This window comes from Antedon bifida, chromosome 10 (assembly GCF_963402885.1).
Source record: "Antedon bifida chromosome 10, ecAntBifi1.1, whole genome shotgun sequence".
NCBI lineage: Eukaryota > Metazoa > Echinodermata > Crinoidea > Comatulida > Antedonidae > Antedon > Antedon bifida.
Window position 1 is genome coordinate 14,939,076 of NC_136235.1, and position 25,251 is coordinate 14,964,326.

Sequence of the window (25,251 nt, forward strand, 5' to 3'; positions counted from 1 at the left end):
AGTATAAACAGTTTTGAGTTAATTTAGATATAAGGAAGAATGTATTTTGATGAAGAATGCATGACTATGGAAATCTACTGTATGGGTGTGGTATGCCATAATCAGTATACTTTTACAGGTTAGTGAGAACTAACATTTACATAAATCTGCCGATAAAGTCTATGATGTATGAAAGTTCCTTTACATAAATAAAATAAATATATCATCACAAACAATGATACATGTGCTCACAAACATTCAACAAATGTTTATCTCTATTTTGTATTTTTTTTTAATTTTCCAAAATAGTCATACATTTCTCTAAAGTTGAAACAGAACATACAGACAGTTTGGTCTAATTACGATAATAATAATAATAATAATAAATAACATTTATAAAGCGCAAGAGACAAAGGTTTCAAAGCGCTGTGTTTTCCAAGATATGTGCAAGTAGTAGCGTGTGATTATGCTTCTCTGAAGAGATGAGTTTTGAGTTTAGTTTTAAATGTGATTACAGATTTTGATGATACAAACAATTGAATACAATATTTGTAGTAAACTTAAATAATATGTAACCTTACCTGTAAAATTGTAACCATGATGGCAACATCACTAACACCATCTTCAAAGTCAACAAATCCAAAACCATCATTGAAATCCTGACCACTGAGAGCTTGGTTGAGAACTGGCAGGGGGTCAAGGGTCAAAGATCCCTCAAGAACCTCATAGTAAACACGAACTGAGCCTAATCAAGCATTAACAATTATTTGTTAATGATATTTTTATCATAATTTCGTTTATTGATATTTATATAAATTATTATTATTACAAACTTTATAATAAAATGTGATTTGTAGATTTCTCCTTGAATAGTAATAGTATTTTAGTTTCGCAGACCAATGTCGAGGATTTGGATTACGCCCTCCACGGCAGTCAGCAGTGCAGTGGCAACCCAGAACAAGAATGAGCTAGTGTAAAGTGTAATGACCAAATGTGTGTTTGTATACACAGTGAAAAACAAAAATATAGAATTGAAGTGTGAAACAGATGGTTCCTTTTGTTTAATATCGCTATGACCCAAATTATTTACCTATGTTTCCAAACTTCCTATCAACAAACAGTTGAAGAGTTTCTTGGTCTTCCGAAACTGTTATCTCATTGGATCCTTGAGCAAAGCTAAAGACACCATGTGGTTCATCACTGGCACTGATAGTTATGCTAGCTACTGAACCTTGAGGATCCAACTCAGCAGCACCAGTGGCAGACACACCTGAAAGTTAAATATAATACTCATATATAGAATACATTTAAATACAGTATCCCTATATAAACCAATGTTCAGAGATTCAAAGATGAATGTGAAAATGTTGAGTTGGTATTTTTTACACTACAAAAAAAAAACATTTTCTACAGAATTCTTGTTTTCAAACATTTGTTATGCTATAAATCTGGATTTCAATGATCTGTTAAATAATGCAACATATTGTTTTAACAATTACAGGTTACTGTATATTAAATATACTAGAAGAAGATACTATATATATAGAAGAAAACACATGGTTTACAAAAATATATTTTCACAAATTCAAATCTGGTTACAACTGAAAACAATAGTTTATTTTTTGTTAATAAAGACAATGCACAAGGGTTAGCCATTATAATACACTATTGGTAAACAGTACACTATTCTTGGTATTATTGTTTGCGAAGAATGAGACGATGCATGTGTACTACATAAAGCAGAATCTGTAAATATTTTGTCTATAAAGAGTGATCAAATTAATCCCTGTTCATATACTAGCATTAAGTGTCCCTGGGGTGTTCAAGGTATTTGGAATATTACAGTACCTTCAGTCTCAACATTAGACAAAATGATGGTAAACTCTTCATTAACTTCTGGTGTTTCATCAGACAATGCGTACAGATAGATGACCTGTTCAAGTTGACCTTGACCAAATGAGACTTTGCCAGCAACATCACGGAAACTCTGAGAAGGATCAAGATCACCAGTTCCTTGGATTAGCCAATCGACTGAGACTAGACCGACAGCTGGGAGTGATCTATCAATGGTTACATTGAATGCTTCACCTAAATTATAAATAGAGAAATAAAAAAAAAAACCAGAGTAAATATTAATTTTATTCAAATGGTGAATAATATCAATGCTCTTTTATAAATATATTAACATACATTAAAATTTAAAAAAAAAGGTGTTTTATAATGTGATAAACAATCTACATTTGGTATGTTTGCCTTAATGTAATGTTACATTTTGTATATTGTCATTGTGTACGAAGATAGATACTATATTAATTTAATCAAGAATAAGAAAGGTATGTATCTTACACTGCTGCTACACCCTACTGAATTAAATTTTCAAAGAATTCAAAGGCGTATAATAGGAAGTAACAAATGATGTAACCTCATTCTATTGTAAAGATTGATAACAAGCCAACACCTAACATTGTCATACACCCTCCACTCTAAACAATGGTACAGTCCATAATGGATGGGTATTATCCTGGTGGTTATTATCCAGGTGTTTATTGTTCGGGTAGTTATTGTACAATTTCCTGAACATTAAACAGAAAAAAACAACTTACCTTCCATGACAATATAAGAAAGATCAGCGAACTTTAGTGTACCAGCAACAAAATCATTAGACAATATGACAACAGATACCGAACTATCAGTTCCAAGAACACTGCCCCCTTCAGGTTCGTAAAGCTCAATTACAATTGTTTCATCAACTTCTGGTATTACATCATCCTTAATGCTGATACTAATTACTATAGAACAAAACAAAGAAACATTTATCAAAGAATATTAAATATAAAAAGTCCACTGTTTCAAAATCCAATTCTCTGAAAATCTGAAAACTCTCCAAAAACTTTAATTTTCTACCATTTAAAATTCCAGACTTCCTAGGAATCTGGTTTTAGAAGAAAATGGCAGCCTCGTTTCAATCTGTAATTCCAACACCTATTTTACAAAATAAATGGTGATGCCTTTATTGGGCATATAGCATATATATTTTGTGTTTCAAAATCTTACCACGTCGACTTTCACCATTGGCAAATGACAGAGTCGCACCACTAGCAACGTAATCATCACCAATATCAGCTGAACCTCCAGAAGCCTGCCAAGAAATTCCAACATCACCAATAGTTCCTCCTATAGAAACAAAAATGTATACATAATATGCAACCTTCATTATTTGAGATTGTGGGCTTTTCAGCCCTATGAGTAATGATCGTTGGAATGGAGCTTTTAAAATGGAATGCTTGATTGATTTATTTTATTTACTTTGCTATGAATTACTAAGGTACACAATCAACACGTTTATGTTGACCTCCTAATCAAAGGCTAAAAATAATTGCATTCATCTGATAATTAATCAATTTGAATACACTTATTGTTATAGAAACTTGTTTCAAATTAATGACAAAAATAAAAAAGACGGACCTGTTCTCTCAATGGTTAACTCCACTCCAACTGATATGCCATTGCGTTCTTCTACATGTATCGTCTGGCCATTATCAGTTGCGTCTGGACTATTGCTATATATACGCCAAACTCCGTTAGCATCATCGTTGGTCTCGATCACAACACGTGTCTCGGATTGTTCTCCAATGCTGGGCTCATTCTGCAATGTTGCTGTGCTCCCAACTAGCTGAACACTGTCTAGTTTTAGCTGTGAATGCGATCAAGTGATCATGATATGTATGACAATGGTGGATGGATATTAGACATTGTGATCACAAATGATCATTGCTAATAATATATACTGTATGAGTATGATAACATGGTTGAAAATGTGTATGAAGAAACAAATAGTAAACACTAAATTAAATTCATTTAATTGAACACTTTTAACAACAACTAAATGCCCATTTACACAGACGAGCAGTAACTGTAATAAAAATATAGAATCTGTTATTCCTTATGACCATTTACACACAACGCTGAGCGGACAGACAGATTTGCTCAGGATAGATACAGATTCTAAGTGGGACAAGGTTTTCCGCTTACCCTTACCACTTGTCTGTGTAAATTGGCCTTAAAGTGAAGCTTGATTATGTACACCTAAAAACAGTGCATGTTGAAAAGTTCACTGAATTACAAACTACAAAAAGAGAGCACTATATTCTCAGACAGCTTTCATGTTTGATAATTGTAAATTACAGGTAAGATAAAAAATTTAATTATTCTTACATTGAATGATTCTGCCATTTCAGGTATTGCATCATCAAGTATGGTAACAGTCACAGTGCCTGTGTTAGCCCCATCAGGTATGCGGACAACCTGACTCATTACTGGAGTGTAGTCTACACCAGGCTGGGCTACAGAGTCATACAACAACTGAGCCTAAAAAAGCCAAAATAAAATATTTAGAACTTCAAAAATATCTTGAAATAGTTATATAGTATAAAACACAAATGTTAGTTGAAAATCGATATAACTTTAATGAAAAAAAAAAGAAGTTTAAAATATATGCGATACATGTTACAAACATATTTTTTATAGCATTTATGTTGTGTTTAACAAAGTTAGTAAGAACATTCAATGATGTTGGTATGAAGAGGTAATGGCACCTACGATTAGTTCTTTTTTCTGTTTAAAATAAATTGCTGTGTGCAGAATATTACCTTTGCAACATCTTTAATGTACAGGGTAAAACCAGATCCAGAGTCAATATTATCCCCATCAGCTATCACAGACCACAGGCAGCTAACTGTAGCATTTGCCTCTTGGAACTCAAGAGCCGCACAAGCCCTTTCCCTCAGACAAAAGTCAATGCACATGCCTAAGGGGCTTGAGGCTCTAGATACATCAAGGACAGTCTTAGAGACATCCATCTGAGAGCCTTGGATTGGTGCATGGTAAAAATCAGTTGGTTCTAGGCCAGTTAGATAGGTTTCATCAACAATGTCAAGTGGTTCACTGCTATAGATAATCTCTAGCTCACCAAATAGTCCAGCACTAAACCAAGAAAAAACATGTTTCAAGTTGTTCGTTTACAACTAATGAATGTTTATGAGTGCAATGGGGCAATTCATTTCATGAGGTGAAAATAGGTTTCTCACAACACAACAATATATGTATATTGAGCATCACATGACCCACAATCTTCCAATCAAATGACAAGGATCTATTCGGGTGTGTTATAATATTTATTAATATTACTCATAAAGAAATATCTACACACGATAACTTAATTAATATTAAAGTTTTATTTACCTTCTAATGATTTCAATATTTGCCAAACTATTCCCATAGATATCTTCCAGTACTGGACTCACTGCATTGGCGAACTCTACTGTTCCATGTGGATTATCATTGGCGCTAATTGATATGATAGCTGTTGATTGGCTGCCAATTGAACCACCTCCATCTGCACTAACAAGGGTCAAAATAATATCCTACAGGAATAATAAAAACAATAATTAATATATTAATAATAAGATAATATTAATAATTTAATTAAAATTATTCATAACATATACCATGAATAATCCTAATGGTATTTAAAAAAAATTGTACATCTTTAGGAACATCTAGCCAAGGATTACCAATAGTAAACTAATCACTGTCCTATCATATAGGTGGTAATCCCCCTGATACAGGGGCTATTTGTGAAACAGTACACCGGAGTAACCCCTACTTGTCTTGAATGATGAACTAGGTTCTTTAAAGTGCACACAGGCTATAACTATGTACACTGGACCTATGGTTTATAGTCCTTATCCGAAAAGATTTGTTCCACCACCAGAACTAGGAGCGAATTGGCCTCAACACATGCTGATATTCTTAGCTCTTTAGGTATGGTAAACATCGCGTATGTCTCTGTATATCGTAATAAATTATTACCTCATTTTCTTCTGGGATATCATCTGCAAGAATATTTATGTTGAATGTTTCCGTTGTCTTTGTTGTCAAAAAATAAAGAGTTCCTCCAGTTGGGAAAACATCTTCAACAGCAAGTTCACCTAAATAAAAGAAAAAAAAACTCATAAACATGTATGACATTTAACAAATGTTATGTGTCCTTTGGTTAGGAATATAATTAAGTTGGTGGAACAAGGAACTAATAGGGAGATAATAGGGATCTTTTGCACAAGCACATAATGTTAACGGATGACATCAACATTCTACTCATTTGCATAACAATGTAGTTCAGCAAACAGTTGCGTTATCGTACTATTATGAAGAAAAGAAAACACACCGTTGATTGTGGCTTGCCATGTGACTGCAACCACACCAATATCACCAGCACTGCGGATAATACTGATTGTCAGTTCAGTTACATCATCTCCTTCTGGTTCATTGACCTCTAACTGTGATTGTCCAAAACCTTGAAAATAAAAAACATTGATATAAAAATATTCAGCCTATATGGCCCTAAAATTACATTAAAATGTTGTCATAGATACAAAACATAAAAAGCCTCATAAAAATCATTAATTTTCATTACATATTCAAAATGAACTAATGTTAAAAAAAGCCACAGATTGAACAGTAGACAAAAATATACTTACCAAAACTGCCATTAGGATCATCAGAAGGAGTGATAATAACAGAGCATCTACTGGGTGAACCTAGAGCAGCACCTCCAGTAATGTCATTAAGCAGAATGATCTCAAACTGCTCCTCAATCTCTGGTACTGGATCATTCAGAATCTCAACTGGCAGTGCTTTGGTTGTCTCTCCTTCCAGGAACACCACATTTGATGAGGTGATGCTGTAATCAAGACCGCGCTGGGCAGAGTCAGGCATTGTTTCAAAGTTCACAGAAATCTGAGGGACAAAAATGAATTGTAATAAAGCTCTGTCTACACTATCAAACTAGTTTGACAAAAAAGTGTCTAAATATGATCACGACCTCAAATTAATGGTACGTATTTTAAGATTAATCTGTGGACGACGGTGGGTTCCCGCTGTCTACGACCAACTCATTTCATCTGAAAAGCCGAAGAACTTTGACAAATAAGGGGCACTAATCTGCAACCAGCGTAGCTACTCCTAGCAATCACTAACATCCAGTCATTGCCAGATGAAGACCTGTTAACAATTGCGCACACATATCTTTTATGGTTAAATGTAAAGAATTGTATATATATTACATAAAATTAGATGAAACCATTTTTTGAAGATCCAACAGAATGGCAATTACAAATTGCTTATAGTCACTTAATGTTAATTTTTTTGATGTATATATATATATATTTAGGCAAATTGCCAAGGATAACCATAAGCGAATTTATTCACTATCCTTCTTAAAGGTGGCAATCCTGTTCACACGACAAACATTGTCATATACACAAGATACTCTACATAAACAGTCTTTGGGAGTGAAGTTATAATTTGTCATTAGAAAAAATTCTGAAACTGACAGGACTCGAACCCAGGACCTTTGGATTGGTAGCCAAACATCATAACCACCAAGCCACAACTCCATTCTGTTAATAATTGATATTCATTAATGCTTTACTAGTTCATATGATCACATTGCCTATTGCATATAACAGAGAAACTGACCTGGCCAAATGATCCAGCTGTTCTTGTAATGTTAATGAAAGTTCCAGAGAAGTCTTCAGATACAGTGATCTCACTCACAGACAACTGAAGGATGCCATTAGCATTATCATTGGCTGGGATGATCACTTCAGCGATGCTTTGCTCACCAATGCTAGGTGAATCTATGACTACAAATCAATTCAACATTTATTTCATCAAATGCCATACAAATAATACAGAGCATAACATGAGGACCAACCTGGAATTAAACTTGTTGGGCCCTTTGACATGGTTACAAAAAATAATAACAAGACAACAAAAAGATACAAAATTAAGGATTTACAAGGATTAAATTAGAACGTGTAATGTTAAAAAATGTATATATTAGCTTAAATAAAATGACTATGAAACTACTTTAAGGTAATATATTCTGTATATTTCCCTAATCAGTAATTAATGTGGTGATCATTAATTGCTCTGGTCATGTAAATAATTTGGAAGATAAAGATTTAAGCAAAAAGATTTGGAAGCATGGTGTGTGCGCTCTTTTAAATTTGTATAACTTTGACGAAAGAGATGAAAAAACTACTTTTTAATTTCAACTGGTTATATGATCGACAGAGAGAGTTTAAAACACTGTTTTTACTGTATTAAGTAATACATGTAATACATATTGTCATCAAGAAAAAAAAATGTCTACATTGATTGATGTTGTCTACATACCAGGTTCCAATTGTGGAGAATCTATCAGTGCAACTCTTGTTAAATAAAGAAACAATGTCTCCTCAGTCTCTGGTTGGTCATCCTCTAGAAGTGTGAGCATAACAGTGGCCTCTTGTTGACCGTCTGTGAAAACTATTGACCCTTGGGCTGCTTTGTAATCTACACCTTCTGATGCTCGACTAAAACAGAAAGAATATTCAGGCTTTTTAATTTCAAATTAAATTTATTAGCATTTAAGTAGAGTATTTTTTATATCAATTTGTTGTTCTGAACTACATTGATGGAATGACCATGAGTGACCATAATGACCAAATATTATCTCTTCCTGTTTTTCATAAGAAGAAACATTATAATTAAATAGGCTGTGTGCCTTATTTGCTCATCAGGACACTCAGCTCGCTTTGCCAAGATAGGAACTCAAAATAGTCCTTTGATCTTATGTCTGGCTGTGATAAATACCAACAGTACTGTACTATGTACGTATTCTCTGTGGCGCGGTGTCTGTTAACCAAACATTTGAGAAAGTCAATTAACCAATCGAAAATCTGTCTAGGGGCTGTGGAACTGATTGTATCACAGCCACAGATCAACCCTTTGATCTCCAGGGCTCAGAATCCTGTTGTTAGATTGCTTTGGTTAAATTAATTACAGGAGTAATTACATAAAATTGTGAATACAAGAAAAATAATATAGAAATACTCACCTTGTAAATGGTGGCATGTTAGGAAGTTCTTCATCATCTCGCAATGTTGAATAAAAAACCTGAATAGTGCCCACAGACCCAGCTTCACGAATAATCTACAATAAAAGAAGGTCATTGTATTTAATATAGGAGCAGTATTATAAAGATGCAGATAGCAAGCTTAAATAGTTAAAGGTCAAAACACAACAAATTCAAGAAGTTCTAAAGAAATTATAGCTGTTAAGAATCATCCAATCAAATATGCCGGTTTAAATCCCACCCCTTGCTCAGCTTCATCACATAATGCTCTATTGTGTGCAATATTTTTGTAACCTCATTATTTCAATCTTTTTTTACCAAAATATACATTTTTTTTATAAAGAATACCGTATTCATACATTTAAAGAAACGTTCTGGTTGGCCTCAACTTGTACGATCTCGAGGGACTCTTGACTAAAGATAAACCTGCCATATGGATCATCACTTGCTCTAATGGTCAATTGGGCAACCAGGTATTGGCTTTCTCCAAGGTCACCATCACTGACTGCGATGAGATTGACAAAGAATATTTCATCAAGTTCAGGAACCTGCAAAAACACATTAAGAAAGTTTGTAAAATTAATAATAAATGTACACATATACACACACATTTTTTATTTTGTACTTTTGCAATTATGACCAGCATCAAATCAAATACTCTTTGAAATATTGTAGAGTTTGAGCCATACTAAAATCTGAAATTATTGAAACAAAACTTGTTATTTTGTTCTATTATGTGACATTAAAATGGCATATTAAAAAAAAAATGTTTTAAATTATTTTTCAGGGGGACAATACATTTTTTAATTGAGATGGATTCTTTCGTACTACTAACTTCCCCTGTTTCATTCTTACCTTTAGTAGTTTAAATATCTAGTACATCGTTTATAGATAGATTGAAGGGATCGTAGGGGAAATGATTTGGGTCCAAATTAAAGATAAAATCAAGTTGAACCAATTTGGTTGCTCTAAGGGTGTGTCTACCACTGACGCTCTTATACTTTTGTTAAACGAATGCTTTAATGCTACTGACCAAGGAGATGAAATGAGATTATTATTGCTTGATTTCAAAAAGGCTTATGATTTAATTGACCATAATATATTAATTGATAAGTTGTATAATTTAGGGGTCGAAGACCATCTAATCTCTTGGATCTATGCTTTTCTATGTGATAGAAAACAACGTGTTAAACTAGGCGATGAATTGTCCCCTTGGACAGTCGTTAAGGGTGGTATCCCCCAAGGATCCTGGTTGGGGCCCATGTTGTTTATCATCTTTGTCGACGATCTTCTGGATGGGGTGCCGTGCATGAAATACATGGACGACACCTCCATCCATGAACGCGTCGGCAACGATGGGGCAACTGTACTCCAAACCACTCTTGACGAAACTGTCCAGTGGGCTAAGGATAACAATATGTACCTTAATATTAAGAAAACGAAAGAGATGAGAATTAGTTGTAAAAGGTCAAAGACTGCTTTTGAGCCACTCCATGTTGGAGATTGTAATCTGGAACGTGTTGACGAATTTAAACTTCTTGGTGTAATTATTTCTCATAATTTGTCATGGCAACCTCATATTGATCAAATGATTAGTAAATGTAATTCTAGAATGTACTTTCTCAAACAGGTGCGGAGGGCAGGCCTGGATGCCCCCGCACTTGTCCAATTTTATACTAGTATCATTAGACCAATATTAGAATATGCGGCCCCAGTTTGGGGATCAAATATTACGAAGCAACAGAATCAACAACTTGAACAAATTCAGAGAAGGGCCTTTAAATGTATTTTTCCGCATGCTACTTATTCCGATGCCCGCAGCTTCCTTGGTTTTTCTACCTTAGAAGACCGCCGTGTTCGACTGTGCAAGGATTTTTTTGTTAAAATCAAAGACCCCAGTCACAGATTGAATCATTTGTTACCGGAGGCTCCTTCTGCTGCTTATAATCTTAGAAGACTCCGTGAGTTCTGTATCCCTAGAGTTAAAACTAACCGTTCAAAAACGTTTATTATTAATCACGGATTATTCCAAAAATGGTAAACATTTTGTGTTATGTTTCCGCGACCTTCCGTACCTTTGTGTGTAAATATTATTGAAAATTTTTGAAGTTTTTAACATTTTTTAAATTTGTAAACATTTTTAATACTTTTAAATTTTTATCCTGCAGGCCTATGTCTTTAGCTATTTGAATTTTATATTTATTGTTTTTATAATAAGTGATTTTTTATTGTAATTTTGTTTTAATTTTTTGATTGTATGTTCTACATTTCTGAATGTCTTTTATATTTGTATATTGCATTTTATTTTTCTGAGTGAAACGCTTTTGTTAAACTTCAATCTTTCGTTTGATTGCAATAAAGTTCTATTCGTATTCGTATTCGTATACTATTAAAGACTGGTATTATGTTTAACTGCTAAATTAATGAAGAATATTGGACTTTTCAATAATAGATAATAAAGTTCCTTACTTGATCCATAATTGGCTGGATTTCAATATTTACTGCCCTCTCTTCAACATTGAATGTAACATTTCCATCATATTCTTGTAGGTCTGTTGTAATGTTTGCTTCTGGTGAGTTTGAAGTTACTTGCCAATAGACAACAGATATGCCAAGAGCACCACCAGTTCTTGTTACCTGATAACAAATTTAAAAGTATTATGCTAATTATTATACTTTCTCTGCTACGGTTACCAAGAGCAAATAGGTAATTCGTTGTCTTAACTAACAATATGAGAAAAATGAGTACATTGTATACATATTAAAAACATAATATTTAAACAAGAGCACCCAAGATGAGGTATAAAGTTTATTGATTTGGTTGAGTTGAACAGAAGAAAGAAAAGGAAAAGAAAAAAATATAATTCTTAGTAACCTTATTTAAAGGTCTGCCTACACTATTGAAAAAAATTGTGATGTGCCCAAATATGGTAGTGAAATTCCCCCAGATATGGTAGTGATATGACATCCACATGTCCATATATGGGCACATCACATTTTGTTGTCACATAAAGTTTAATAGTGTAGACAGAGCTTAAGGAGAGTAAATACCTGTAGTGCAGCCGTCTCTGTTTCACTGATGGTCACATCAATGGAATTTTCAGCAAATTCAAACTTTCCATAAGCCTCATCTGAATTCAAAATTGTTACTTCTACAGTTGAACCAATGTCCAGATCAGCTGAATGTGGAAATTATTAATTATTACCAAACAAACATTAATACAAGAATATGATAATAATAAGGTAGATAAACATATATACAGTCAACTCTCCCAATATCCAGACACCTTTGGGCTGGCCAAATATGTCTGATTTTCTGGTATTCAGAATGTGTTTTTAATGGTAAAATTAATTTGGAAGCTTTTGGTTTTGGGAGAGTTTCCGGTTCTCAGAAAGTCTGGTATTGGGAGAGTTGACTGTATAGTTGTATACGATTTATCTTTTGCAATTTTTGATAGAACAAAAACGTGGTTGGGAAGGGATTTGTAAGTCTATAGATATATGATATTTGTATCTTTGAAAAGTCATAAAAAGCAATAGGTACAGGAAATATAAAAAAATTGTATATTTAAGTAAAACTAAACCCCAAAACTACAGATATTAAATAAATGAATAAAAGAGTGGTATCACAGTGAATTATACAATTCTTGTAAATGTAAAGAAAATAAAGTCAATGGTTTTAAAAAGATCTGGCTAGAAAAACTATATTGTCGTGCACCTTTGAATGAACCAGTGATGGAATAAACTTGAAAAAATGAGGAATAAAATTGTGAAAGGGGTGGAAAGGGTATCACATAATACAATAGGTCAAAGGTTAAATGTAATATTTGCAATTAATACTTATTACGTATGCAGACACACTGTGAAAGCCTCATGTTTAATATCCAATATTATATCCAAATCAAACGTTATTTTCATAATGTTAGGATGCCTTCGTTTCAAGCAAAATCTAATTCTTGCTTTGTAGAGACTATTACAGATTTTCTAATGTTTACCATTTGACTGCGAGCTATTGTGTTCCATTTAAATTTAAATATCATTCATGCTCGGCTTTAAATATGATTTATTTTTACTTTAAAAAAGGGGGGGAAAACGTGCAGAGTGGATATGACATGCTGGTAATCATGCAATGAATGAAATGTAATAAACTCACCGTCTGATTCAGATTAAGATGAACAAAAACATGACAATTATTAATACATATTATGATAGACACACAAACTACAATGTATAAACTATATATTCTATTTTCAACTAAAACAGATTAAAATACTTGACATGCAATGATATTTACAAATGCTAACAGCAAATACATTTTTTTAATCAGAATTTTAATATTTTTAAAGATTTGAAAAATGAAGCACACATCTTTTAGACCAATCAGTATTGACAATTAGTAAGTGCAATACAAAACTCCAATAGATTTACTATAAAGAATGGGTTTTAAAAAACACATCATTCTTTGAAATATTATATCCAGATCAAGTGTTTCCACTACCAAATGTATACTACAGTATGTACAAGCTTTTGCTATTATTTATATTATGTATTTTTTTATACATAATTATATTGTGTATAAAATCATATATTAATAAAGTTTGGTAAATAGTCAATATTAAATTTGTATCATTAGTAACTGACATAATTTTTAAAAGGATTTGATTAAGATACAGATATGTTAAGTATGTGAGACTAATTAACACAACACTCTTAGATGGTCACTTCTTATTTCTACACTGAGACTTACCTCCACCTGTTGGGTTGGACAGTTGAACACGGAAGGTTTTCTCCAGCTCAGGGATATTGTTGTCAACGATGGTGATGTTGATGTAAGCATATCGCTGCTGATCCTCAAAGGTCAAAGTTCCTCCAGCACCCTAAAAATTAACAATTATTGTGAACTTATTTAACTATCATTCACACATTTGATACTCTTACAGGAGCCGAAACACGAGTATTGGTCTAGGCAAATCCATTTATTTCATACTAATTTCTGTTCAAAATTCAAAGTGTTAAATCCAAGCATCATCTGACTCCCTATGACATACAGCAAAGTTTTGCCCTTTAACCTTTGTGAGGACATAGGGTAACCCCTTCAACCATTGATAGTGACCTAAGGGAAATCTCCTCTTAAGGCAAAAAGGCAAGGACAATTTAAATGTTCCAGTTATGTCGTTTACTTACAACAAAGTCGATTGGATCTTTTCCAGCAGACACAGCAGTTCCGTCAAGAGTGCTCCATTCAACTGCAACAGGTCCAAGTAATCCTTGTGCCCTCACAACTAAAAGCTGGATGAACTCTGCCTCCTCTTGTACGGACACTCTAACAATGTCCTCTTCTACTGGTATTAAAGGATCACCTGCTTCTGGTGGAGAACCAACTGCAAACTGTAGAAGTCCATATGGGAAGTCATTCAAGGCAAGAGTGAGGTTGTTTTCAAAGTTGACAGGATCGATGCTGGCACCACTTGTGTCTGTGGATCCAATTATGCCATCATCAGACATAGGATGCGATGTTAGGAGCATGATGGTAAAGTATTCTGTGAGTTCTGGAACTAAGTCTTCAACAGCAACAAGAGTGATTTCCTGTTAAAATTAATGTTACATAAAATAATTAATAAAAAAAACAAAGCATATATCAATGGAAAACTATTAAATTAACATAAAAAACAATTTATATAAATTCATTGTTTGGAAGCGTGGACAGGAACTGGCCACCCCACCACATAATGCAGATGCTAGAACAATGAGCTCCTAACAACTATTCCCTTACATTCAGAATGAACACACATTTACCTTTGGTTTGAAATATATTATTATTATTTGAAATATTGAGTATATAAATGTGGTATTATTATTATATATTATAACTTACACTGAACATTACAGGGAACATAAAAACATGATGATAAAATTATAAATTTTTAAGTTAAAATAATAGTAAATGGCATACCATTTCTCTGATGCCATTTTCAAAAACCAGCAGGCCAGAAGCATTTACAAAGTCAGTTACAGCAACCTCTCCTGTCTGCAGATTTGTGATTTCCCATGGAATGGACACAATGCCCTCATCACCACGGCTACGCACAACTGGACATGTGTATGTGACAGACTCAGAGGAGAGTAAATCTGCTATTGATGATGAGCAAAGACCAGAAAACCCAAACAATCCATTTGCGTTGTCACTTTTTAGTACTGAAATTAAAAGTAAATAAAGTTGTCAATAAGTTTCTGCTTGATTTTCATATAAGGTACAATTATAAATTATATGATTTCTTATGCTCTGTCTACACTATCAAACTTTGTCAAAAGTATGTGATGTGCCCATATATGGACATGTGATGTCATATCACTACCATATTTGGGCATATCACTACCGTATTTGGGCATATCACTACCATATTTGGGCACATCACACTAGTTTGACAGTGTAGACAGAGCTTTACACACACATTAGCTAAATTTAAACACAACAAGGATGTAATAAGGAAAAGAACAGAATGTATGGGCATGCAATTAACAGACTGTCTGCCAACAAATAGTTAAGTCAGCTGAAAATTAGATCACAATTATGCATGTTATAAAAGTATGCCTTAAAATCTTCCTTTTCTGAAGTCAGTAATAATCTGGAGAGATTCTAAATTATGTTACCTGTAAGAACAGCAGTATTGTCCTCCAAGTCTAGTCTTGCTCCACCATTCACTGTGAGGAGAATGACAGTGAATACTTCATTACCTTCCTCTTCGGTGTCCTGAATGGAGGATATATTAAAGCCTTCTATGCTCTCATCAGGGTTAAAGGTCACATAGCCTGAGATTGGTGTTACATCTTTGGTAGCAGGGTTGTTCCAAATTTCACTTATTTCACTAAAGGAAAAAATACAGAGAAAAAAGAGTATTATTATATACAGTATTTTGTATACTGGATTGTAAATGATAAATAGTGATAATGATAATAGTTTATCAATAAGGCCAAAAAAAAAAAATTGTTGTGTTGGCCACGCCCGACCGACCCTAAACTGACGAAAATGAAGGTCGGCATTTTTTTTTTTTTTTGTTGGGAGCCAAACGGCAATTGTGAAACGAAATGGTGAAAAATATTGTCTTATTTGCCAAATTGGCGAACATATTTCACCTGCCGGACGTGTGAAAAAGAAGCGTGCAACAACCAACCGTGAATCAATCATGTGATAACCAGAATACGCGATTATCAATTTTTGGGGGATCCAAGTTTTAATTAAATAAACGCCTTGATTACACAGTGGTTGAGACAGTTTTTTAATAGTTATCACATTTTTAAACACCCTCTTAATTAATGGACTCTACCAACGTTGATCTGCAGCATGCAAAGAACAACATATCGTACATCGCACGAGGTTGTTGATGCAGTGATTTTTGGTTTTACTGTACAGTACTACGATCCGATTACGAACTTGTTAAATGATGTAAAAGTCATGGATTCGCCAAGCAAGTAGGCCTAGGCCTATATACGTTTAATAAAAAATTACCTAAGATTGTCGTAAGCTCTTTTGTTTAAGCTTGTTATTTATATAGCGATAATCCATCTGTTCCGGCATGTACGTAGCCTCTAGGCCTCTAGCCGGCGGACCTCTAATAAGCCTATGCCTACTCCTCGATCGATCGATGTCTCTGGTTGAGGGAATTTCCCCCCGACATTTTAATGTTATATCTTTAATGCCAGTGTAATTACGTATGGATAAAACAATATAAAACTCAATATTTTTCATCTAAAATAATATAATAGGTTATGTTAACTTGCCGCTTGCGTAATGCAGCATTAACACGGAAATAGTTTATTTCGACCTTGATTGTTTTTGTTGGAAATGGTAGCTAGAGCCTAGGCCTTTTTGCCTAAAAAAGCTAGGCCTACGTTTATTTAATAAACATTTTTTAAACTTTTGTTGAAACAATTATAGAGCGTGAGCCTATGGTGCTATGAAAAGTGTTTAAAAAGTCTTTTTGTATCATTTGTGTAAATTGTTTATTATTTTGCCGGCAACACATTTTTGGTCTGGAAAAAAAAAAAAAAAAAAAAATTTTCGTACCGACCTACCCATTTTTGGGATTTACCAAAAACGTGGCCAACACAAATTTTTTTTTTTTTTGGCCTAATTATAGAGTGTGGAATTTTATTTCCCATAGTAATAATAAATGAAATACATGATGACCAGTAATATTAGTTCTAAAACTCACTTCAATGTTAGCCTCCTACTGTACAGTCTTACATCTTGTAATAATCCTTTGTAGTTATCACTGGTTGGGAGTCTAGCACCAACATACACCAAGCCATCACCATCAGCATTTTGATCACTGAGGATCCTGAGATGTGGAATAAAAAATAAAGTTGTTAGTCCCATGCAAGGTAGTTTATGACGATTATTTCATATTTACATTTTTTTTCTTGGGGTAAAGAAGGCAGTATTTGTATGGCAATATTATATTAATGAAGGATTTCTTTCTCATTTTAGATATAAAATAATAATAAAATATATAATTGGCATGGAATGAAAATTGTACAACAAAATTGGATAAGTGATAACTGATTATTTAATTTTACCACACTTTAAATATTGAATTTATATGACTAAGGTGAAACTCACAAATCTGCCTGGAGTTGACCATCTACGTACACCTTGACCATGAGGTCACCAACCACTGCAATTAACTGATGCCATTTGTCATCAGTCAACATTAAATTACTGAACGTGGCACCTGCTGATAAATTCACCTGTAAAAGTAAATATATTTTCAATTACCATTAGGTGAGGTGGATGTACTGTAATGACAATTATTGTTATGGTTTTCATTTTCAAACATTATATTCTTGATCATGTTGACACAATGTTACAGTCTTCCAAAAACAATCATGGTTGTATATAGTTAATAAAGAAATTATCAATGCAGCTGTCAACATGCTAAAAGAGTACAGGGGCTGCCTCCTGCACAGTATGCTTATCTGCTAGTGTATTTATCAACAAATATCTTGGCTGGTGTTTATGTAATTTAGTTTTATGTGTTAGTTTATGTAAATTTTTAGTACTCAGCGAACAGTAAATAAATAAAGCATAATCCATTAAAAGTTGAAACTCTGTTTAAGTTTTACAGTTATTAGTTCAATAAAAAACCATGTCGACAATAACAACACCATAAATTGACTACTCACAGAACTATCACTGGAATATCTAAATTCAATATAAGCAGATGATGTACTCTGAATTTCTAATTTAAGACCATAAAACATCTTAATGTTGTCAGCCGCTGAGACTTTACTGATGATAAACCCATTACAATCTAATGTAGGCTTCACCCAAGCACTGATAGAGAACCCTGATGTAATCACTGATGGGGCTAGATGGTATTCGGCAGCCACTGGCAGGTATGAATCTGAAGGCAAAAAAATCAAATCTAGGCTTAGCAAGAAAAATTACTGGTACATTATAAAATAAAACAAATATGATATTTATTATTATTGTTTAAATTAAGTTGTTTTTTCTTGGATTATAAGTTCCCAGTATTAATAAACTGAAGATTTTACCAAGTACAGTATTATTACCAAAAAATGAAGCTAGGCTACTAGACATGTAAACACATTATTGTATAACTGAAAGATGTAATGGTTATTGTTTAAAGATCTACTGAATTAGAAATATGTCAGCTAGATGCTATGATATAAATTGAATAGATTAAAATTTAATTTGTTCTTGAAATAGTTATTTTTAAAAACCCAATAACAATAATTGAATCAGATACTCTGGGAACATACCTGATCCTCCAGAAAATGAAAACACATTTGTTCCTGTGTGAGGTCGTCGTTGGTCAGGAACTGATATAACTCCACCGCCAGGTATGTATTCAGCCACAAACAACAAGTCGGTCACAGATGGTAAACCACCAGATATAGAATCTGTGAAAACTTCCCATAATGCCTAGACAAATAAATCAAGTTTTACTTGAATTATTATTATATTGTTAAATTTCTCTTCTGAACCACTTTGGAAATCAATACTTTAGACAGCATAAAAAAATAAATTAATGTAAGAAGATTATATCAATGTACATACATTATACAGAAGGAATGAATGGCAAGTTACTTGGAGATTATGCATTATTATACATTTAAATATATCTTTGCTATTTGATTTGTTGATTACAATTCGACTGCCAAGCATTAGTTGAATCCATCCTTACAAATGGAGTACATTTCACGTCCAGGTTTGTGCCGACATTTTGAGAATTTGTGTGCAATGAAGCGTTTGGCGCAGTGTGTTGGACTACTGATCGTGAGACCGAGGTTCGAATCCAACTCTCGCCGCATTGCTTGTATCCGTAGGCAAGATACTTTACTTACGTTTGCCTCTCTCCACCCAGGTGTATAAATGGGTACCCGGTTAGATCAAGACACAACTTTGCGCTGATTACTAGCTGCATTATGGAAGCATGTTTCCATACGTGTTTGATCCAAAAAAATGACTGGGGTAATAATGTTCAGCGTATTGAGAGCTTGCTTATATGCGCTATATAATAATGAACTATTATTATTATGACCAGTGTTTAAAATAAATAAAACTGTATACATTCACATTTATTCAGCAATGTATAGTTATATTGTTACATACAATATTACAAAAATCTTACAGAGAAAAGTTTATTTTCTGTAGTGATAAGACCCTTGGAAAAAAAATCACAAAGAAAATCATTAAGTAAAGTTTCATACAAGTTGAAAAAAGAATATAATAAAATATTTACCCCAACATCTGAAAACAGTCCCTGGTCTCTAACAATGGTGAAACTTGTTTCCGCAATCGATTCATCTCCTGAATAAAAATCTTCAGCAACATTTTTTTCTCGAGAGTTTGAAGGGAATCTTAAGACTCCATAAGGGTCGTCATTTGGCAAGATTGTGATCACCACTGATAAAGGTCCAGTCTCAGAGAGTCTTGGTACATCATTTGGATATCCACCTGTGTTACAGAACATCAAATACAGCTGTTAATTGTATTCATGCCTTAGATAAATACTTATTTAGACAGTGGTGGATACAGGATATTGAAGAAAAAAAAAGGGGAAGGATTGGGGTGGGGCAAGACCTAAAAAATGTGAAATGAAAGGCTGAGCTTAATATGATGTCCTATCTTTTACATTACAATTTGTGAAATTTAGGATGGTAGGTGGGGCCCAGGCTGGTGGTATCCACCACTGTCAGACATACACACTCATTAGATAAACATATTTGTTAACATAAAATAATTTGAAGATCTACGTAAAAGTAGACGTTACCGGTCCCTCATATCTCGTACAGATAAGTTCTGCAACAGCTTCCGTTCCGCTGTTGGGGCACAGAATGTACGAGAATGATATTACTTTTTTTGTCGAGATGGTTGTACTTTTTTTTATTTGTAAGTATTTGTGTCTCAGAGGAACACAATTTTCTATGTATGTTATATATATGCAAATGATGATATGATTATATATATGATAATGGAAATGATGTTTCCACTGATAAACAAATATGAACTGTATTTCATTGCTTTATCAAAAGACATTAAAAATGGAATCATCTTTCTTAAACGCATTTATAAATGGTCAACTAACCTGAAACATTTACAAGCTGGACTTCATAATACTCAGTAAATTCAGGAATGGAATCAGCCAAAACGTTGATACTTAGAACTTGTTGTGATTGACGGTCAGCAAATTCCAAAATGCCCTCAACCTTCTCAAACTCTTGCTCTTCATTGACCATGTCGAGAGTACCGTTATAAACTATTTGCCATCCAACTTGTACAACACCATAATACCCTCTATCTCTTTGAACACTGTGTATATAAAAATGATTACATGGTTGTATAATATAGTATTAAAATACAATTAGACAGCACAAAATCAACAATTAGGAGGATACTGTATTAACAATATTATAACATACATCCTTATTTATACCTAAGATACTAAAATAAATTGTGCTTGGAATTGAATACCCATTTGAATCCTTGTGCCAGAAAAACAATGTATGTAAAGTATCTAAAGCTCTGTACACTATCAAACGTTATGTGACAAAAAAGTGTGCTATGGACATGATGCCATATCACTACCATATTTGGCCACATCACACTTTTTTTATAGTGTACAGAGCTTAAGTCAATAAAGTACTGTAAGCAAATATTTCAAATTATGTCATGAATGTTATACTAAAACAGCTTAACTGTCGCTTCCATGATGTATTGAATACAGTAGCAATTGATGCAATTAACTTGTTAGAAAACATAAGACGCAGGAAAAAATGGAATAAAATATTGTATTACGTACAAGAAGTCAACAGATACGCCTTCAGTTTGTGCTGTCTGGAACAACGGTTGACTGAAACTAAAGATACCACTTGCATCGTCATTAGGTACTATGGTAACCGTTGCTACAGGTTCACCATATACAACAACATCACCTACGATGAAAAAAGATGTAACATAAGAAAACTGTAAACATTTAACGCTTTCTGAAACTATTAATAGACGATGAAATAATGATAGGAGAATGAGAAGTGGTCAAACTTTAGATGAATTTGCTACAGTGTGTATTTCCTAATTCTTGCACAAAGTAATTGCTTTTAACTCTAGCAAAACTTAAAATGTGTATAGAAAAATTCTTGAAATTAGATCTGAATAATGTGTTAACAATATTTGTGCCATACAAATAAATAATACCGGTATGTATTCTCATTTTTTTTTACTGTTATTGGTATTGTTTTCATATCATTTTCCTTTTTTTCAGTGTTTAAATTTAATAAATAAAAAAGACAATCTGTTAATACCCATTAATAAAAACACAACACCATCAAAGCTTAAACAATTCTATGAATGGCATTCAACCAAAGATTGAGTGTAAATGCTCAATTATGTAAATTAGAATCCTTAATTAAAAAAATTGGCTGAAGAAATAAAGGTCAAAATCAAGAAATTGAGGAAAGGGTCGAAAAAGAGCCAAACTAAACCAGCTACTCTGAGAGTCTAATAAACCAAATTTTCAAAAAATAACTTCACTGCTTTTCAATTCAGATGGATTTTAGAATATCAAATTGAAAATGTAGTTAAACCAACCAGGCAATGCAAAGAATACATGCATCTTTTTCAGTACATTATATACATTTTTTTTATTGTAGAAGTCTGCTTAGCCGGAAGGTTAGGTTTAGTAGGAATTACTATGCATGTATTAAAAAAAAATCATGCAATAAATGTTTATTCAATAAATACTTACGTCCTCCAAAACTAAGGACTTTAAACAAAACAAAAAAGACAAGAAAAATAGGAGTAAAGAAACAAAAGTTAAAGAAAATATTTAATTTAGTTTTATGGAAATTCATGCTCAGTTCAGTGAAGTTAAATGCTTATTCTACTCTTTAAAATGTATTTTGGAAACAAGGCTAAAACAGATTATTTTCAAGTCCCACAATTGCATTTGGGAGACAGTACTAAAAAAGTAATATTAGCCATTACGACCTGTGACCCCAAAATTCAAACATCACCATGTTGGTGAAATGTTTACGCTGCAGTACATCTAGCTAGTATTACAGTTTCAATCTAAGCTCGGTCTACGCTATTAAACTTTATGTGAACAAAAAATGTGCCCATATATGAACATAATGATGTCATATCACTACCATATTTGAGCATATCACTAGCATATTTGGGCACATCACACACATAGTTTGATAGTGTAGACAGAGCTTTACTTTAATTGAGTCAACTAGAGAGATATTATTTTTTTTTCTTTAAACAAATTAAATGTATATTAAAAATATGTTTCTTACCTATAGGATTGAAGAGTTCTACAATAAAAACTTCAGCTTCTTCTGGGTTGTCATCCTGAAGAATTGACAGTGTTATTGTCTGAACTTTAACCCCGATCGAAAATGTCAAAATCCCAGACGCATTCTCATAGTCTTGTCGTTGATCCAGAGCGGTGACACTAACTGTTCTATACTGAACTGACACAACGTCGGTGGCAGTACCATTGCGTCTTACACTAAGAACGACTGCACTGGGCTCCATGGCATCAACTTCTACTGGTTCTAAAAATGGCATTGTAATAGAAAACATCAATGTTTTAATGAAGATTTCATTTTTTAATATACTGCATTACAATACAATATTGCATATCTTTAAAATAAAAAACAATTAAATCTAAAAAGAACCCACCCTAGATGTAGTGCCACCTCATCTATACACTGGCATTTTTAACAAACATAATTTGAAATTGTTATATCAAAACAATAACAGTTTTTATTTAATGAAACAAAAATTAGTATTTTCTCAACTACGAACATATATCGGATCATACAGGAACCTTTTTGAACTAAAGGAATAATATTTTGTACAACCAGCATTTTTGTAATATTGTGTTTCATGACAAATTTAAACAGTGATATTAAGCTTACCTTCAAAGAAGATGGCATCATCATTTTTATTGATGTTAAGGTATGCTTCTGCATTTGTGCCAATTTCACTACCACCCGTAGCATCGTGCAAAGTTATTGTAAACTGTTCAGATGCTTCTGGAATCTAAAAAAAGCAAAAGATGATGTTAATAAAAGTTTTTTTAACTTATTTATACTGTATTATAAATATATATAAAAATATTTAATATAATAAACATTATGATTATTCGATATTACTACAAAATATTATTGTAAAAATGTTTACCTGATCATCTTGGGATGAGATTTCGATGTAAGCTAAAGTTTGACCTTCAACGAATGTTAGTGACCCATTCACTGGGTTTACATCAATAGGTGACATTTGAGGCGACACAGTCCACGACACTGTCACAGTTGTAAAGGAGCCTTCTGAACGAATGACTGGAAAACGTGCAAGTTCTAATGGTGTTCCTTTACTCTCATCAATATAAATAACAGTTGGAGTTTGTTCAAATTGGAACACACCATACGGCTTGTCATTCTCTAAAATTGTTACCATTATGTTTGAATTCGGTCCGATTTCACTCGGTACTGAACCAAAACTTTGAAGAGTAAAGTTAAAAACCTCATCTAACTCAGGGATATCATCATCAAATGCAAGGAAAGAAATGTTTTTGATTGTTTCACCAGGTTCAAAGGTCACAACATTTGGCACATTGATAAAATCAACAATATTTGATTGCCCTGAGGTGTCAACCATAGAATACATAACTTCACGCGTCGCTAGAGCTGATCCGGTACGGATAATTGAAACTTGAATAACCTGAAAGGATTCGGTTGTCACGTATGGTCCTGAAGAGAAAGAAGCAAATTCGAAAACTCCTCCAGGGTCATCGTTTTCAAGGATAGTAATCTCAGCTGTCACGGATCCTTCTTTGAGTCGCTGGTTGTCAGGGTTTATACTGTACAATTCCACTTGAAAGAGCTCCCCAAGTTCAGCAAAATCATCAGCATTAATTTGAATATATATGTACCCTCTTGCAACACCTAGAAAAAAGAAGTCAACAATAAAAAATATAAATCTGAAATATTTCTTAATCTAGTAATCAATTTCAAGAAAATGTTCCTGTAATTTCAATGTTTTTTTTATATTTTATAAGTTAAGGTAACATCTTTAAAAAAAAATGTAATCTGGTAAACCGGGCTTTATTTAATGTCTTTAGGCACATGTGGCCAAGGATTACCAATAGTAAACTAATCACTGTCCTATCAGATAGGTTGTAATTCCCCTGATACAGGGGCTATTTTGTGAACCAGTTCTCCTTACTCGTCTCGATTGATGATGAGCTGGGTTCTTTAAAGTGCACACAGGTTTAACTGTGTACACCTGACCTACTGTTTATAGTCCATATCCGAGAAGACATGTTCCACCACCAGAACAAGTCAGCCTCGAACCCATGCCGATATTGTTGGCTCTTTAGGCACGGTATTTTTACAGTATTCTACTATCAATTATTCTCTTGTAAAATACTACAGTAGCCAATATAACATGTGAAACATGATATTTACTGGAGGTTGCCTCTAGCTTACCTGGTGGCATGTAAACTGTTCCAGATGATGGGGACAAATCAGTAATTCTGTCTGTAGAGTTACCACCAACCTCTAACACACGCCATAGAAGTGATACGTAACCAGATGTACCTTCTCTTGTTAAATTCAATTGAATCTAAAAAATTAACAATTTTTTCACATCTTATAAACCAAAATATAAATCCATAAACCATATATAACCATAAACAAACAAATAGAAAACATAATATTTTAGTTAATTAGTTTGCAACAAAACAGAAGTTTAACAATTTTTTAAACCCTAGGACTTGTTA

The 25,251-nt window shown here is 33.3% G+C and overlaps 1 protein-coding gene across 3 annotated transcripts in view; it reads right to left on the reverse strand.

Moving 5' to 3' along the window:
* LOC144853691 (adhesion G-protein coupled receptor V1-like) overlaps positions 1–25,048 on the reverse strand; it is a 57,270-nt gene extending 32,222 nt beyond the window's left edge. For 2 of the 3 annotated variants that reach the window (XM_078711467.1, XM_078711465.1), the window contains exons 1-34: positions 24,959–25,048; positions 23,655–24,415; positions 23,390–23,513; positions 22,763–23,023; positions 22,210–22,227; positions 21,268–21,400; positions 20,554–20,777; positions 19,708–19,922; positions 18,725–18,887; positions 18,125–18,345; positions 17,562–17,689; positions 17,155–17,280; positions 15,593–15,807; positions 14,895–15,136; positions 14,126–14,527; positions 13,689–13,818; positions 11,993–12,120; positions 11,411–11,578; positions 9,301–9,489; positions 8,924–9,018; positions 8,221–8,399; positions 7,519–7,685; positions 6,519–6,777; positions 6,206–6,334; positions 5,851–5,969; positions 5,221–5,402; positions 4,629–4,962; positions 4,195–4,347; positions 3,445–3,673; positions 3,034–3,153; positions 2,583–2,768; positions 1,828–2,067; positions 1,070–1,249; positions 561–724 (exon numbers count right to left, since the gene is read on the reverse strand). In XM_078711467.1, the coding sequence (XP_078567593.1) occupies positions 561–724; positions 1,070–1,249; positions 1,828–2,067; positions 2,583–2,768; positions 3,034–3,153; positions 3,445–3,673; positions 4,195–4,347; positions 4,629–4,962; positions 5,221–5,402; positions 5,851–5,969; positions 6,206–6,334; positions 6,519–6,777; positions 7,519–7,685; positions 8,221–8,399; positions 8,924–9,018; positions 9,301–9,489; positions 11,411–11,578; positions 11,993–12,120; positions 13,689–13,818; positions 14,126–14,527; positions 14,895–15,136; positions 15,593–15,807; positions 17,155–17,280; positions 17,562–17,689; positions 18,125–18,345; positions 18,725–18,887; positions 19,708–19,922; positions 20,554–20,777; positions 21,268–21,400; positions 22,210–22,227; positions 22,763–23,023; positions 23,390–23,513; positions 23,655–24,415; positions 24,959–24,968 (6,594 nt within the window). In that variant the 5' untranslated portion in view covers positions 24,969–25,048. The remainder of the gene's footprint in view (positions 1–560; positions 725–1,069; positions 1,250–1,827; positions 2,068–2,582; positions 2,769–3,033; positions 3,154–3,444; positions 3,674–4,194; positions 4,348–4,628; positions 4,963–5,220; positions 5,403–5,850; positions 5,970–6,205; positions 6,335–6,518; positions 6,778–7,518; positions 7,686–8,220; positions 8,400–8,923; positions 9,019–9,300; positions 9,490–11,410; positions 11,579–11,992; positions 12,121–13,688; positions 13,819–14,125; positions 14,528–14,894; positions 15,137–15,592; positions 15,808–17,154; positions 17,281–17,561; positions 17,690–18,124; positions 18,346–18,724; positions 18,888–19,707; positions 19,923–20,553; positions 20,778–21,267; positions 21,401–22,209; positions 22,228–22,762; positions 23,024–23,389; positions 23,514–23,654; positions 24,416–24,958) is intronic. The other variant, XM_078711466.1, reaches the window with a different exon arrangement.
* Positions 25,049–25,251: the final 203 nt, after the last annotated feature.